Source organism: Echinops telfairi, unplaced genomic scaffold, assembly GCF_000313985.2.
Source record: "Echinops telfairi isolate 266 unplaced genomic scaffold, ASM31398v2 ScPeMD7_16;HRSCAF=60, whole genome shotgun sequence".
In the NCBI taxonomy this organism is placed as follows: domain Eukaryota; kingdom Metazoa; phylum Chordata; class Mammalia; order Afrosoricida; family Tenrecidae; genus Echinops; species Echinops telfairi.
This window is the reverse complement of record NW_022103913.1, coordinates 3,913,232-3,930,306: the sequence shown is the minus strand read 5'-3', so window position 1 is coordinate 3,930,306 and position 17,075 is coordinate 3,913,232. Positions and strand designations below refer to the sequence as shown.

At 37.9% G+C, this 17,075-nt stretch overlaps 1 protein-coding gene across 1 annotated transcript in view; it reads right to left on the bottom strand.

Annotated features, from left to right (window-relative positions):
* ATR (ATR serine/threonine kinase) overlaps positions 1 to 17,075 on the bottom strand; it is a 135,630-nt gene that overhangs the window by 94,766 nt on the left and 23,789 nt on the right. Inside the window, exons 9-16 of the mRNA XM_004712069.3 lie at positions 16,418 to 16,610; positions 15,785 to 16,047; positions 13,361 to 13,551; positions 13,175 to 13,275; positions 12,819 to 12,990; positions 11,065 to 11,235; positions 9,460 to 9,654; positions 6,776 to 6,961 (exon numbers count right to left, since the gene is read on the bottom strand). Of these exons, the coding sequence (XP_004712126.1) occupies positions 6,776 to 6,961; positions 9,460 to 9,654; positions 11,065 to 11,235; positions 12,819 to 12,990; positions 13,175 to 13,275; positions 13,361 to 13,551; positions 15,785 to 16,047; positions 16,418 to 16,610 (1,472 nt within the window). The remainder of the gene's footprint in view (positions 1 to 6,775; positions 6,962 to 9,459; positions 9,655 to 11,064; positions 11,236 to 12,818; positions 12,991 to 13,174; positions 13,276 to 13,360; positions 13,552 to 15,784; positions 16,048 to 16,417; positions 16,611 to 17,075) is intronic.

Sequence of the window (17,075 nt, the reverse complement as noted above, 5' to 3'; positions counted from 1 at the left end):
AGGTTTTGGTGACTACTTAAACTCAAGAACTAACTACAGTTATTGAGTCGTTTCCCATTCATAGTGACCAGAACTGCACCTGCAGGCTTCTGAGACTAAATCTTTACAGATGAGGCAGAAAGCCTCATCTTTCTATCATGGAACAACCACTGCCAATTCTGACTCCTTATAGGACAGAATGGAATTTTCCTGTCAGTGGTTTTCTTTTTGTTATTGTTATTCTGATTGTTTTTGGTTTTTGTTGATATTGTTTGGTTTGTTTTTACTTCCTTTGTTGTTTTATTTGGATTTGACAGGTTTTTGCACTTATTAATATATCTGCATGTTTACCTAGATAAGATAGGTGGGATAAATAATTCAGAGATGAAAAGAATGGGACCAATGATTCCAAGGGGATACAGGAAAAGGGGGGGTAACCAACCCAGAGACAAGGGAACAACACGTGAACTATAATCAATGGAAGGAAGGTCATAGGATGCCTAATGGGGCTTAATCAAGTGCAATGTAGCAGTGAGGAATTACTAAACCAAAATAAAAGCCGAACATGATGGTCGGACAAGAGGAAAGTAAAAGGCAATAGAGGAAAGAACCAGGAGGCAAAAGACATCTACAGAGGCCTAAATACAGGCATGTACATATGTAAATAGATATATAATGAGAAGGGAATACTACTATGTACTCTTATCTATGTGTTAAGAATTAAGGTTACAAATGGACATTGGGCCTCGACTCAAGTACTCCCTTAAGACAAGAACACTTAGTACTAACAATCCAGCATTCTGTGATGCTCACCTTCCCGACATGATTGCTAAAGACAAAATGGGTGCATAAGTGTGGAATGAGACCCCAAACCCATCTGTAGGCAACTGGACATCCATCCACTTACAGAAGGGTCACAGGGAGCACAAAAGCCAGTCAGGGTGCAGTGTAGCAATGATGAAACATACAACTTTCCTCTGGTTCTTTAATGCTTCCTCCCCCCACTATCATGATCCCAATTCAACCTTACAAATCTGGCTAGACCAGAGGATGTACACAGGTACAGATAGAAACTAGAAACACAGGGAATCCAAGACAGATGAACCCTTCAGGACCAGTGGCAAGAGTGGCGATATTGGGAGGGTGGAGGGAAGGTGGGGTAGAAAGGGGGATACAATCACAAGATCTACATATAACCTCCTCTCTGGGGGAGAGACAACAGAAAAGTGGGTGAAGGGAGACGTCGGACAGTGTAAGACATGAAAAAATAATAAAAATTTATAAATTATCAAGGGTTCATGAGGGAAGGGGGGGCGGAGAGGGAGGGGAACAAATGATGAGCTGATACCAAGGGCTCAAGTAGAAAGCAAATGTTTTGAGAATGATGATGGCAAAAAATGCACAAATGTGCTTGACACAATGGATGGATGTACGGATCGTTGTAAGAGTTGTACGAGCACCCAATAAAATGATTTTTTTAAAAAGGTGCATAAGCAAATGTGATGAAAGCTGAAGGTGCCCGGCTATCAAAAGATACAGCATCTGGGGTCTTAAAGGCTTGAAGATAAACAACAAATGGCCATCTAGCTCAGAAGCAACAAAACCCACATGGAAGAAGCACACCAGCCTGTGCAATCATGAGGTGTCAATGGGATCAGGTATCAGGCATCTAAGACCCAGAACAAAACCATGTTTTGTTCTGTATGGGAGGAGGGGGGGTGCATGAAGTGGAGATCCGATGCCCATCTATAGACAATTGGACATCTCCTCACAGAGGGATCACAGGGAAGAAATCAGCCAGTCAGGGTAGAGTATAGCACCGATGAAACACGCAAGTTTCCTCTTGTTCTATGTTGCTTCCTTCCCCCCACTATCACAACCTCAATTCTACCTTACAAATCAGATTAGACCAGAGCATGCACACTGCTACAGATGATAGCCTGCAACACAGAGAATCCAGGATATAGACCCCTCAGGGCCAACAATGAGAGTAGAGATACCAGTAGGATTGGTGGAGGGGGAGGTGAAAAGGGGGTAATTAATCATAAGGATCAATGTAGAACCCCTCCCAGGGGAACAAATAGCAGAGAGGTGGGTGAGGGGTGGTGGAGGACGATGTAAGATATGAAAATAATAATCTATAACTTATTGAGGGTTCGTGAAGAAGGGTGAGCAGGGGAGGGAGGGGGAAGAAATGGGTAGCTGATATCAGTGGCTCAAGTGAGAAGAAAATGCTTTGAAAACGATGACTGTGGCATATGTGCAAATGTCCTTCATATACTGGATGAATGTATGGATTGTGGTAAGAGATGAAAGAGCCCCCAATAAAAGTATTTTTAAAAAAATCAACAATGAGGAGGATGCAGAGATCTTGGGGGTGTTAGAGCAATAGTAATCTAGCTGAGAGAAATTACTAAGAGGCAGAAGAAGAGTGAGCATGATGGTAGGGCAGGAGGAAGGTAAAAGGAAACAGAATAGATCTCGGAAGCAAGGCTCTGGATAGAGGTATAAACACAGGTATGCACTCATGTAAATATATAAATCATAAAAATAGAGGTATTGGCCTATGTACATATATTTATATGGCAATACATTAAGGAAGTGGACGGATTTGGGGGCCCCTGTCAAGCCCTCCCCAAACGCAAGAACTCTTGGTTCTAACAACCTGGCATTTTGTGATGATCACGGAAGACAAAATTTTGGTGCACAAACGTGATAGAGAAAGCGGATGGTGCTTGGCTATCAAAAGATATAGTGTCTAGGTTCTTCAAGGCTTGAAGTTAAAAAAGAGGCCATCTAGCAGAGAAGCAACAAGACCACATGGAAGAAGCACACCAGCCTAGGCAATCATGAGGTGTTGAGGGGATCAAGGTAAGACATCAGAAGACCACAAACAAACTAACAAAAATTGTTGAGAACAATGGGTGGGGGGGTCGGAGTAGAGACCTAAAACCCATATGTAGACAGTGGGACATCCCCTCACAGAACGGTCACAAGGAAGGGATGAGGCAACCAGGGTGCCGTATAGCACCAATGAAACACACAATACTCCTCTGATTCCTTGAGGCTTCCTCACCCCCCACTATTATGACCCCAGTCCTGCCTTTCACTGCAGGCTATCCCGGAGCCTGTACACAGGTACACACGGAATCCAGATCAGATAAGCCCCTCAGGAATAGAAACGGGAGTTTCTAAATACCAGGTGGATCGGGGGAAGGTGGGAAGGGGGGGGGGGAGGAAACCATTGGGGAAGAGAAGAAGTGGCTGATATAAAATATGAAAATAATAATAATTTATAATCTACCAAGGAGTCAGGAAGGTGGGAGGCGGGAGGCAGGGAAAAAAGAGGAGCTGATACCAAGGGCTCAAACTGAAAGTAAATATTTAGAAAATGATGGCAACATATGTACAAATATGCTTGATACAACTGATGTATGGATTGTTATAAGATCTACAAGAGTCTCCGAATAAAACGATCTTAAAAAAAATAATAAAGAAAGTTGTAGCGTTTGATATTGAGGCACCTGATGAAGGTATCCCTAACAGGTACAGGTACAGCATCAGGTGAGAGACAGTTGTGTATCAGCACACAGTGAAGGGTAATTTGGTGTCTTACAACTCTCCCCATATCAGAACATCTCATCTGTCAAGCACAGAAATCATCTGGTTTTCAAGTACATTTAGTTTGAAATTCGTTTGATTTGGACTAAGCATAATAAGCCACACTTCAATAACTGTATGGTTCCATGGCTCCAACCTATGCGTTTTGGATTTAAAGCAGATATAGATGGCACTCACATAGTCTGTGATTTTAAAGCTTTTTCATTTGTACAGATAAGTCTTTGGGGTCAGCTTTCTGCCATTCATCAAATATTTACACATGCTACAATTCTTTACCTATTCCCTTTCAGTTGTTTGCAACTTAGAGCAACCTTTTATAAAATTTCTAATTTCTTTAAAGGAGCAGAGACCCTCAATTTTCTCTGAAGGATAAGCTGGTAGGTTTGAACCACTGAACTTAGGATTAGCAATTCAATGTTTAACCAAGAACACCACGCTTAAGCAACAGCACCACCAGAGCTCCTTGTACTGGGTACTCCAAACCAAACCAAACCAAACACTGATTTCAACTCGCAGTGACCCTATAGGACAGGGTAGACTGCTCCTGTGGGTTTCTAAGACTATAACTCTCTATGGGAGCTGAAAGATTCATCTTTCTCCCTGGATTGACTGGTGGTTTTGAGCTGCTGACCTTGTGGTTAGCAGCCCAACACATATCCACTATGTCATCAGGACTCCTTTTCTGGGGACAGGAATACAAAATAAGCAGTTTATTTCTCATTACTAGCCTACAGGGTAGACAGCAATGAGTGAAGAACACTAAATAAATATCTATGCAACCAAGCTGTGACAAGTCCTACAAGATCTCATGCAGTAGAAAAGAATTGGGATGGGAGAGCTACGGTAAGTTGAGGTGACCTGGAGACCTGAGAAAACTTCAGATCATTTTAAGAATAAAGAGTATGTAGTGCAGAGGCTCTGAAGCATAAGACCATTGCTTGACATGTTGAGGAAACACAAAGAGTAGGCTGAAACAAAGAGAAAGGAAGAAAAGGGTAACACAATATGGAGATGAAACAGTAGACAGAGCATAAAACCATGCGCGGTCTGAAACTTTTTTAAAGCAGTGAAAAACAATCCAAGTAATTTGAGCAGGAAAATTATATAAGCTGATTGAAATGATAAATAGACCACTCATATGCACTATAAAAAACCGTTAGCCAGAATAGTGAAAGATGAGAATTTAGGGGTTTTTGCAGTTGTCCTGGAGAGATGATGGTAGCTTGTATGAGGGCATTGACAGGAGAGATGGAAAGATACATACTGCAGATAACCCTGATTTGCTGATCGTTTGATTATGAAGGACAAAGGAAATGGAGGTATCAAGAATGCTGCTCAGGTTTTAACTCAAGCAAATAGTTGGTAGATGTTGATACTATCTCCTGAGACAGGGAAGGCTCTAGGGAAGACACAAGTTAGTGACAAAATTTAAAATTTCTTTGATATTTTATGTTTAATCTAATTTTAAATGCTTATAAAACAGATGAGTAGGGATCGCAAAGAGGCAGTTGAACAGTCTCTACTGGCCATCCTCACTCACTCCAAAATCTGTTCTTCTGCCCTGCTCTATGCCTGCAAAGTTGACCCCACAGCATCACTCAGGCGCCCTACCTCCCCATTGAATTCAGGCATCAGGAAACACCTACAGGAGAACAGAGGGCAGGAGGAGACAGTGCTATGCATGACTTGGGCTCCCTCAGTGTTTTGAGGTGGTTTTGGCAGTGGCTGCATTTCTCAGCAATAGAGAGTGCTCTCTCCCATATGTCGGCTCTATTCTCAGCCAGTTTCTTCCCCTTTCCCAGGTCTGGGGGTGGGAGTGGCAGTGCGAAATGCATGGCTTTCTGCTGCTGCTAGGCCCTAGGTTCCTTAATATTCCTGGCTAGTTCCCTTAAATTTGCCCACAATATTGAATGACCTTTTGTCTAATTTTCACTTAAACATTTTATTGTGAGCCAGTTATTTTCTACTAAAACTGAACCTATACAGACATACAAATTCAAAGGTCAGGTGAGGTCTGGCCTGTAATTACAACTACAGCATCATTAATACATAAATCATATAAAAGCAAAGAACCTCAAGAAATAATTTTAGAAAAGAATATTAATAGTGGAAAAAAACTGAGTTAGACATTCCTAAAGTACTCTAACATTTAGAGGATAAAATAGATGAAGAAAGAGGCAGTAAAGAATACTGAGTGTCCAGTGAAGGAAGATAGATAGATAGATTAGATTAGATAGATATAGATAGATAGATAGATAGATAGATAGATAGATAGATAGATAGATAGGATAGATAGAATATGGTATCACAGATGACAGACATATAGGGAGGGAAGGTGAATTGTGTTGAGTGCTTTGAAAGGTGATAAATACGGAGAAATGAATACTGAATTTGACAGCAGGAAGACTGTTGGTGACCCTGACAAGAATTGCAGTAGTCTGAATAAAGCCAGATTAGTATTTGCCAAAAAAGTATAGGATAATGAGAAAGCAGAGATATAAACCTCCTTCAAGATATTTTTCTGATAGTCATTTTCATCTCTCAAAGGAATGAAAGCAATAAAAAATGTATATGAAGATTTATGAATAGTCTCTACATGCCATCTCTACTCACTCCATGATCTCTTTATCTGCCCTTCTCTATGCCTGGGAAGTGGATTACAGATGAGGTGTATTGGTTACACAGGTCTCCCACATAAAGGCGAGAATTCTATCACCAACCTCCAAGTCTTACAAATATCCTGTTGCCATTAAATCAATTCTGACTCATAGTGACCCTGTAGGATAAAGTAGAACTGCTCCAGAGAGGCTCCAAGGCTTTAATATTTACAGGATCAAACAACCATGTCTTTCTCCCACATAGTGACTAGTGGGTTTGACTCACCAACGTTTTGATTTGTACCAAATGCTTCACCAAGGCTCTTTCTTATAGATGTAAAACTATATAAAATAAAAGATTTATGCATTTCTTTAGATGAATAAAGACACTAGTAAAGTGATTTCAGAGAAAAGTATAAAGCTAAGAAGAATAAAACAGGTATAACACATTTTCTAGCTTCCCGTCAATCCAACTCTGGATTTAAGGGCATTTAGAGCTGATGGGTGAATTCACTGTGCCAAGGGAGGAGCAGTGGGGGGGGAGGGGAGGAGTTACACATGTACAGCACATTCCTTACCATTAATTCAGGGGATATAATATCTCTTGGACCCTGATATGGATCATCACTTGAGGCAAATGAGGCAAGTATTGACAAGCCATTGAAAACCTGTTGATAATGTTCTCCAATGCGCAGCAATAATTCATTGTGCAGTCCTTGGAAATCCTGTCTCAACAGGCTCCCCAGCTCAATTTCTGTTTCATTCTAAGCCAAAGACAAATTAAAAATAAAAACACAACAAAAAAGTACTTAATTCATATGAACAACCAGGGAATAAGTATATTTATTAAGCCCACCAACAGGAGTAAAGGCCTGACTTCAGTATTTCAGTTTCCAGAAACCTATGGGACAGATCTACTTTTGAAACAAATGGGTTCAGCGTACAACAGCAATAGTCTATAAGGAGCTCTGGACCAAGTGACAAGGTTTGCCAGTGGTGTTATGAAACTACATGAAGAAGGGATTTTTATCTTGTGGGTTTCCCATAAACAGATGTGATAAGACTTTATTTTGAAATTAAAAACAAAAGAGTTCTAGTTTTCTCTAAGAAGGATCTCATCACCATCTCAATATTCAGACATGTAATACCAGGGTGGAAATAAGAACTATAGTTTAGTGATTTCCACACCAAGATTCACTACCATCCAGTCGATTCCAACTCACAGCAACCCTATAGGACAGAATAGAACTACCCTTGTGGTATTGTAACTCTTTACTGGAGCAGAAAACTCATTTTTCTCCCGTAGTGGCTGGTGGTTTCCAACTGCTGACCTTGTAGTTACCAGCCCAACATGTAGCCACATCATCAGGACTCTGTCTGATCTAGTGATTTAAGAGCACAGTTTTGTGGTCAGGTTGCTGAGGTTTAAAATTACAGCTGATACTTATTAGTTGTGCTGTAACTTGGGCAAGTTACTCTTCGCTGATTTAGTTTCCTATCTACAAAATGGAAAATAATATTCTTTAGTTGGTAATTTTAAGAATTAAGTGACATGATCCACATACTACATAGCAGTGTCTGGCATAGAGTATGCATTCTATGAATACTTATTCATTGTTGCCATTTTACCTCCACAATATTCAGCTTTTCTTTCTCAAAGTGAATATGCATTCAATAATTCTCACATGGAAAGATGTATGTTCCTAATATATCATAAAATAAAATTCAATAAAAGAGCTTCAGAGAAGAGTAGTCACCTATGTATTTCTGACTAGTAAGTTCTCCTATTCTCATGTAGACTCACTCATATTCCACAAGCTATATTTTTTTAACTTAAAAGCTAGCAGGAAACTAGGTCAAACTGCAGTCAGAGCATTAAGTAACGAAACATTATATTACAGTTGAAAGTGGTTGCCTCTTCCTAGAGATAACTGTTGCTATGAGCTGGTATCCAGTTAGTCCCCAAACATGGTGACCTCTTGCATAAGACTAGACTGAGCCAGGTCCCGTCCCACCTCCATGAATCAATTATAGATCAGATAGAGTTTTCACTGACTGATTTTTCCGAAGCAGATTGCTAGACTTTTCTTCCACGTCTAGAAACTCCCCTGAAACCACCAGTTCAGCATCACAACAACATGCAAGATTCCAATTACAGATGGGCAGTGATTGTATTTGAAGTGCACTAGCCACATAGGTCTCCCACACAGACAGCAAGAATTCTACCACTGAGTCACTAAAGCCCATGTCCTATAGATACCCTGGTTTCAGTGAATTAATTCTGACTCCTAGTGACCCTATAGAATTGAGAACTGTCCAGAGAGCTACCAAGGTTGTAGTCTTTACAGGGTCAGACAGCATGTCTTTCTCTCACATGGGTTTGAGTCACTAGCATTTTGGTTTGCATCCGATGCTTGACCATTGCACCACCAGGGCTCTTTCCTATAGCTGTATAAAATACCGTGGAAATATGGTGGGATTAGTTTCAGACCACTGTAATAAAGTATATCAGCAAATGTTTGGTCTCCATCTCCCAGTGCGTATAAATGTCTGCACTATACTGTGTAATAGCATTATGAAATTATTTGAAATATTGTGGAAATTACCAAAATGTGACACAGAGCCATGAAGCACATGCTGTTGGAAAATGGTGCTGACAGATGTGGTCAATGCAGGATTGCCACAAACCTTCAATTTGTAAAATAATATTTTGTGTGCAAATGACAATAAAATGAGCGATGTCTGTAGTTGTCTTTATATCATTAATCAATTCATAGCTATTATCAACTAAAAATCACTACAATTAAATTAGCTTAAGACCCCTAATCATGAAAAGATAACTATCATATCCCATTATAGTGAAATAATCAAAGAAAATAAAAGATAATTCCAGTTAATAATAATAATTCACTCTAGACCCAAATTACAGAGCCCTGTGGTATAGTGGTTAGGCATTGGTCTGCAATCTGCAGGGTTGGCAGTTATAAACCACTAGCAGATCCGTGGGAGAAAGACTGGGCTTTTAACTCCTATAAACAACAACAGTCTCGGAAACCCATCACGGGGTCACTATGAGTTAACATTGATTCGATGGCAGTGAGAGACCCAGAATAAAGTTTATTTAGCCTATTACTCTAACTTAAATTACTCTAGGAGAGGTTGTAAATGACCTATTCTCCCTCATAAAAATGTGACAACTGATTTCCTAGAATTCTAATTTAAATAAAAGAATAGAATATTTATAAATATTCAATTAACTTACCTTCAAATAATGAAGGGCACGTTCTAATTCATCTTTGGAACAGGAACAGACCAAATGAGAAAAAATATATTTGAAGTTATTTATTAAAATCTCTCTACGATTGACATTTAATTGCTTCCCTAAAGTTCGAATGAGAGCTGAAGCTGCAGGGCTTGCTTTGGCAGCAAGGTCAGGGAGCAGAACTTGTAATGTCCTCTGGAAAAAAACAAACGTTAAGAGTCACCAAATGTACACAAAATATTCATATAAGCTCTGGCTAAAAATATTTTCAAATGCCACACAAATTTGGAGTCCATTTACAACTTGTATTTAAATTCAAATTTACCATTTATTCATCCAACAGACATATACTGATTCAGACACTGCAGGTACAGCAGAGAATAGGTTAGGCCTATGCTAGAATAGAGAATCATTTCTCATGAGCATGTGTTAAAATCCATCAACCTCTCAGTTTGGCACACTACTAACTGGTGGGTTCATGTGGCTGTAACTCTTGAAGATGCCACTCCACCGAAAGCAAAAACAAAACCCTAACCTGTGCCATCAGGAGATTCTGAGTCACAGTGACCCTATTTATTCTGACTCACAGTAACTGGATATAAGGTTTCCAAGATTATAAATCTTTAGGGGAACAGAAAGCCTTTCAACTTTGTATAACTACCCTATAACATTATAGATCTAATGCTATAGACCTAACATTATAGACTTAATCACTAACGGTTACATAATATAGAAGTATTATGTTTTAATTTGAATTTCTTCTCAGGGTTTTGTTTGGTTTCTATTTCATTTTGGTATTTGGATCATGCTCTTTGGTTTCCAGCGAAAAATTATTGAATGAAAAGGTATGACTATCTTGTGGTCCTTACTACATACTATTATACTTCTTTCCACAAAAACATAAGCCAATAGCAGTGAAATTTAAGGTTGTTAAAATTAGCAGTATAGTACTATCATACAAATAATTGGAAATGAATTACTTTATAATTTCTTTAAGAATAATGATAAACTGTTTTGTACGAGTAAAGATCATTTACTCCATCTATCTTCAAAACTTAGCCCCAATATCTTTTCAAAGATTCCTAAAGCATACCATTCTGTAAACTCTATCACCTAAATTCACAGCAGCTTATTTTTATACCATTTACTTTGTACCTTACTACTACAACTTCTTTGGAGTAGAAATTATCGTGTTAGACTTTGATTCATCAATAGAAGCAATGACAGCACTGAAGATGTCAATACTAAAATAGTTAATGGAATTAACATTAATCAATTAGTATTAACTCTTTAGGGAAGCTAATCAGAGTAATGACACCAATCAGTAAGAACTTAAGCCTCAAATAAAAGTGAAAAGAAAATACAGTATATACTCCAGTATAAGATGACCTGATTATCAGGCGAGACACCTAATTTTACCACAAAAACTGTATTAAAAATATGCTGAAAAGCTCGGCTTATATACAGGTAAGTAAATTTGAAAAGTTAGGCACTATGTGCTCCTTAATGTAGCTGCCTAATTTTTCCTTAAAAATAAAATCCAAAATAGAATGAACAAAATGCTAAATTGAAAAATTCAAATGTGAACTATTTATTGTAACTTACAGTAAGGAAACGATTAAGGTCAGGAAAGTCAAAAACATTGGCAATTTCAGACAAAGTATTTAAAGCCATTTCTCTCTGGTGAGCCACATCTTGCTTTCTCATCTCAACATTCTGGCACGGAGTATTAGGAAGTGCTGTCATCTGACTGGAGTGAAGGGATTCTACCAAAAACTACAGCAAGAATAATTTTATTGTTAGTTTTCACACAAGGAAGAATATTTAACTGTTACAGATAGTGTTTTAAAGATATTATCTGACATAATTTTTTAAACACTCTTAAGAGAGGTAGATTATCTCTTTCTCAACTTCCAGATGAAATAATCTACCTTAGTTCAAAAACTTGAGTATCTTGCTAAGGATTAAACCAGGTTAAGCCAGGTTTTTAACACAGTCTGACTTTGTAGTTATGAATTGAATCTATCTTTTAAAAACAAAGTGTTAAATCTATAATGCCAAAAGCATAACGGTTTTCCATCGCTAACAGGCTAAAAGAGAAGCATCTCTCTAAACATTAATAACAAAAATAACTCAATGTATTATGAGTTTCTCCCCCTCTCCCATTTATGATGGGGTACCCCCAAAAAAAATCAGAAAAAAGATCCGCTAGGTGGAGCTTTTACAGTACGCATTTTTCCTCAACTAAGCAAGCATCCAGCAACTCGCTCTGTTAGTGCACCCACTGGTGTTACCTGGGAAGGTTCTCTCTGGTCACAGTGAACTTTTTTGAAAAAGCAATTTCGCTCAAACCTCGTTTTTTGTGATGGCTGATTTGAGAACAGCATGTGGCTGTGAAATTTTGTTTCCTGCTCAGAAAAAATGCCGCAGAAATTGTTGTTGAGTTGTTAAGTTGTTAAGATGTTGAGTTGTTGAGTTGTTAAGATGTTGACTACAACTTACAAGGACAATGCTATGGAAAAATCTCAAGTGTACAAGTGGTATTCACGTTTCAAAAAAGTGAAATGTCGACTGATAACAAACCTTGTTCTGGACGTCCGTCAACTTCCCAAAAGGATGAAAATATTGATGGTAGTGCAGTTGGAGTTTGTTCCACCAGGTCAGATTGTTAATCAAGCTTTCTAGTTAGAGGTTCTAAAAAAATTGCTAACAGTGTGTGACCAAAAAAGGCCTAATTTGTGACAGATGGGGGACTGGTTTTGCTACCATGACAATGCATCTGCTCACACAGTCATCTCAGTGCACCAGCTTTTGGCAAAAAAACAACAACAAACAAACAAAACAGCAAGTCTCTCTTTCCCCATGCACCTGGCCTTCATTGGGACTTCTTTTTGTTTCCATGAGTGCAGAGAGACGTGAAAGGACAGCTATTTGACTATGTAGAAGAGGTGAAGAAAAAAAACACGAGGTGCTGCTTTCAATAGTCCAAACAGATGAGTTTGAAAAATGTTTCCAAGAATGGAATCGCAGATTTAAAAAGCGTATTAAGTGGAATGCAGAGTACTCTGAAGATGATAAGGTTGTTTTGTAAAAAGCTAAATACATAGCTTTGAAAAACAATTCCAGGCTTTTTGGGGGTAGTCCCTCATATAATCACATCTCAGACCAAGATACTAAATATAAAACTGGCATGATTTAAGTTCTTTTGAAAAAACTGAGAACACTGAAAAAGGAGATCTCTTAAAACAAGTAAAATAAAATCATATGTCCCTTTTCCTATTATATAAATTATTTATCCCATTTCCTATTATTTTCCTGTATTGTTATTTACTATAGGCAAGAACAATGTCAACTCTCACCTGACAGATGGGTTTCTTATATTGACTGAAAAAGTTTTGCAGTTTAATACTTTTAGCTGCAACCAGAGCTCTAATTTCTGTGTATGCTGCTCCAGAGACAGACGCTGACTTGGATAGTAAACAATGCAGTAAGTGCAGAAGTGCAAAAGGTACCAAATCTCCTTTTGCTGCCCTAAAACATTAAAATATATATATTGTCATGTATCAGAAACAAATGCAAACCTACAAATATACGTGTGCTGATATATTTTTTCTTTTTATAATACCTTACCATTCATATCATTATTTTTAACATGAGGCAAGTGAAAAATGAATGGCCCAAATAAATGAGAATAGACAAACATTTCCAGGTATACCTGCCAATATCCCCTGTTGTAAGAATCAAGGTATCCTTCAACTCGTTATTTCTTGATATTTGGGCATGTGTATATGCTTCCTTCATCCTTAAGACAAAAAGCTACAACAAGAAAATTAACTGGTTAAAGAAATTTTTAGAGCCAGTTTTATGAAATCACAAATTCTGAAAAGTAAAAGTTATCAACCTCTTTTATAAATCCATCTTCAGACTCCAAGGATCCCAATATATGCTTGATATTTCCACTAAAAGCCACTCGAACTTTCTTGTCTGGATCTTCCATTAGATTTAGCAAAGTCTCGAGAACTGCTTTTACGTCTGTTTCATCTTCCCTAAAATCAAGATGCTTGCAAAGATGATGTAGATTATCTATGAAAGCTAAAGAGAGCATATAAACCTAATTTAATACATTACATATCAAAGTTTTTCTGCTAAAATATTGCTGGCAAGTAATATACTACAAAGAACTTTAACTTGTCTTATAATGCTACATTTAGATTCTTGGTAGTATATTATTTAAAAGATTAAAGTAGATTCTTATAAAAATTTAAGTTCAGTTATACTTAGTAAAAATTATTAAAAAGTTCTGAAAGTTGAATTCCAATCTAAAATAAGTTCTAAATCCTGAGGAGAAAACAATGGGACTGATGGTTCTGGGGGGACAGGGGAAAAGAGGAGGTGGGGGGAAAGAAGGGGGAAATCAACAAACTCAGGGACAAGGGAACAACAAGAGATCTAAAATAGATGGAGAGGAGGGCATAGAATGCCTAGTGGGGTTTGATCAAAGTGCAATGTAGCTAAGTGGAAATACCGAGAGCCGAATGACGTTTGAACATGATAGTGCAACAGGAGGAAAGTAAAAGGAAATACAGGAAAGAACTAGGAGGTAAAAGACAGTTACAGAGGTATAAACATAGGAATATAGGTCTATGTAGATATATTTATAGGTTAAGTATTAAGGTAGCAGATGGACATTGGGCCTCTACTCAACTCCTCCCTCAACGCAAGAACACTTTGTCCTAATAACCTGGCATTCTGTGATGCTCATTTTTCCGACAAGATTGCTGAAGACAAAATGGGTGCATAAAGCTAATGTGGTAAAGCAAGCTGATGGGTCCCCAGCTATTACAAGATACAGATTCTGGGTCTTAAATGCTTCAAGTTAAACAAGCAGCCATCTAGCAGGGAAACAGCAAACCCCACATGGATGAAGCGCACCATCCCATGTCAGCACGAAGTGTCAATGGGATCAGGTATAAGGCATCAAAAGACCCAAAACAACCAACCATTTCGATGTAAACAAGGGGGGTCAGAATGGAGACCCAAAGCCCATCTGTAGACAATTGGACATCCCCTCACAGAAGAGTCACAAGGAAAAAACGAAACAGACAGGGTGCAGTATAGCACTGACAAAACACACAGCATTCCTCTAGTTCTTTAATGCTTCCTCCCACCCAACTATCATAACCCCAGTTCTATCTTACAAATCTGGCTAGACCAGAGCATGTACAATGGTATAGGTAAGAGCTCTCGACACACAGAATCCAGGGCAGATAAACCCCTCAGGACCAATAATGAAAGCAGCAACACCATGAGGGTAGAGAAAAATGACTGACGTAGCCCCCCACCCTCCCCAGGGGGACGAACAACAGAAACGTGGGTGAAAGCAAACTGGATGGTGTAAAATGTAAAATATGAAAATAAAAATAATTTATAAATTATCAAGGGTTCCCGAGGGTGGGAAGTAGAAGGGAAAAAAGTACAGCTATACCAAGGGCTCAAGTAGAAAGAAAATGTTTTGAAAATGATGGCAATATATGAACAACTGATATATGGGTTGTTTTAGCAGCTGTAAACACCCCCAATAAAATGATTTATGAAAAAAATTAAAGTAATAAAAAGTGTGGGCAACACTGATGACTGCGAAAATAATAATAAAATAAAGTTCTAGAATATTGTAAGTTATTTAATGAATAGGATACTATCAGATTTTAAATCAGGAAACTTGAATTAAAGCCAATCTTAGTGTTATTATTAACCACATTACAAGATTTAGGGAGAACTTACAACCAACTATTGCTTTGAAAACTTGGCAAGTTGCAACTAACCACCTAACCTACTTAAACCACACTACCTAAATTTACTGGCCTTTGAGCTTCCAAGTACTCTATAAATCTTATACTCTCAACAAACCTATTTCCATTACTATTGAAAAGTGACCAAAGGATACAATTATAGTCCCCATATACTATTTGAGGTTCAGAAAGGCCCACAGTAGTGGCAGAGAACACATTAAGGTCTCTGGTATTACTAAATATGACAAAGAATATTGAACCTCACAATGTGAAACTAATTATTCATCAGGATGCCATACTAGGTGATCAAATCAGAGGAACATTTTAAAAATCCAAAAGTCACTTGCCCTTGTTAATTTTGTGATGCAGTCTAATATTAGGCAACCCATTTAAAAGTAACTATTATATGACCACTGAACCTGTCAATCACTTGACTTGCTATAATTTCTGGTGACATCAGGCTAATTCTATCAATAATTTGAAAAATACTTTACATAGTTTTAATAATATTAAGTAAATCATAACAAATCACTCACCAAGTTTTACTGGGCTGGATGTTTTCTTTTTCAGGAGGAAAAGGAATGGTTTACAGACAGAAGCTTTTAGTCGAGAGGATGAACATTCATGTTGAGAAGTGGCTTTCAGGCTCCTACAGAAGAGGTCTGCACATCCGTGTTCAGAGAAAGGCTCTGTTAAAGAACTTGCCAAGTAGAACTTGCCATGAAGAGTACAGACAAGTTGGCCAAGTATAGAAGCAAATTCTCTCTTGACAATGTCTGAATCGTCTTTGACTTTATCTCTAGAAATGGGAAAAAGGTAAAAAAACCTTGCTTAATTTTGTGATGTAAAAAAGACACACTTTTAAGTTTATTCAATGCACAGAAGAAAAAGGTTTTATTGTGTTAACTTATAGACATACATGATTACATGCAGAAATATATAACAAAACACTGGCCATTTCAACATTTCTTAAATGTACAATTAAGTGATGATAACTATATTCCCCATGCTGTGCAATCATCACCACCGTTTCCAAAACAGAATGGAAAATAAAGTAATTTTGCAACTGAAAGTAGAATTTACTCTGTCAAAAATAACCAAATATTTGCAAATACATCCACAAAACTATGACTGTGCCAATAACACAGCATATTTAAAGGAATACATACATAAGAATCGTGGGGACTCTGTGATAAGAACTCTGTTGCTGTAATAAGATAAAGGATCCACGAACGCAACTAGCCCGGATTACTTCATGGGAGCTCTGCAGTGCCCAGCTATAAACTGCTGTTCTCCATTCCAGGAATATCCTCCTTGGAAACAGAGTGAGAAGAAACACACACCGTGATTGTGCCTGTGGTGCTGAAAAAAAGGAAGTGTATTAAAAAATATGCCTACCAGTGTGTGTTACATAAGCATATGCATGTATTCACTGTAAAATCATGCAACATTTAAAACTTATGTAATATCCAATTTAATGAAAAAGTCCTTTATAGAAAATGCATACTATTTATGCTCACTGAAAAAAGTCTGTACACAGCCTCATTAAGTAATCAGAGAAATGCAAATTGAAAATGCCATCTGTCAGATAACAGTGAAATTTTTTTTAATATACTACCCTCTTAAAATTTTGTAATTTTAGATAGCAAAACTTTTGAATTCTGATCATCACAAGTGTTAGTAAGCATGCAGAGCTGTCAGAGATCTGAGTTCTGCTAACAGCATGTAAACTGGCACATCTTTAGAGAGCAGCAGGCAAATACACTTTGAAAATGTACAAACCTTAAAACTAAGAACTCCACTCCCAGTGAAATACTGTGGGGAACA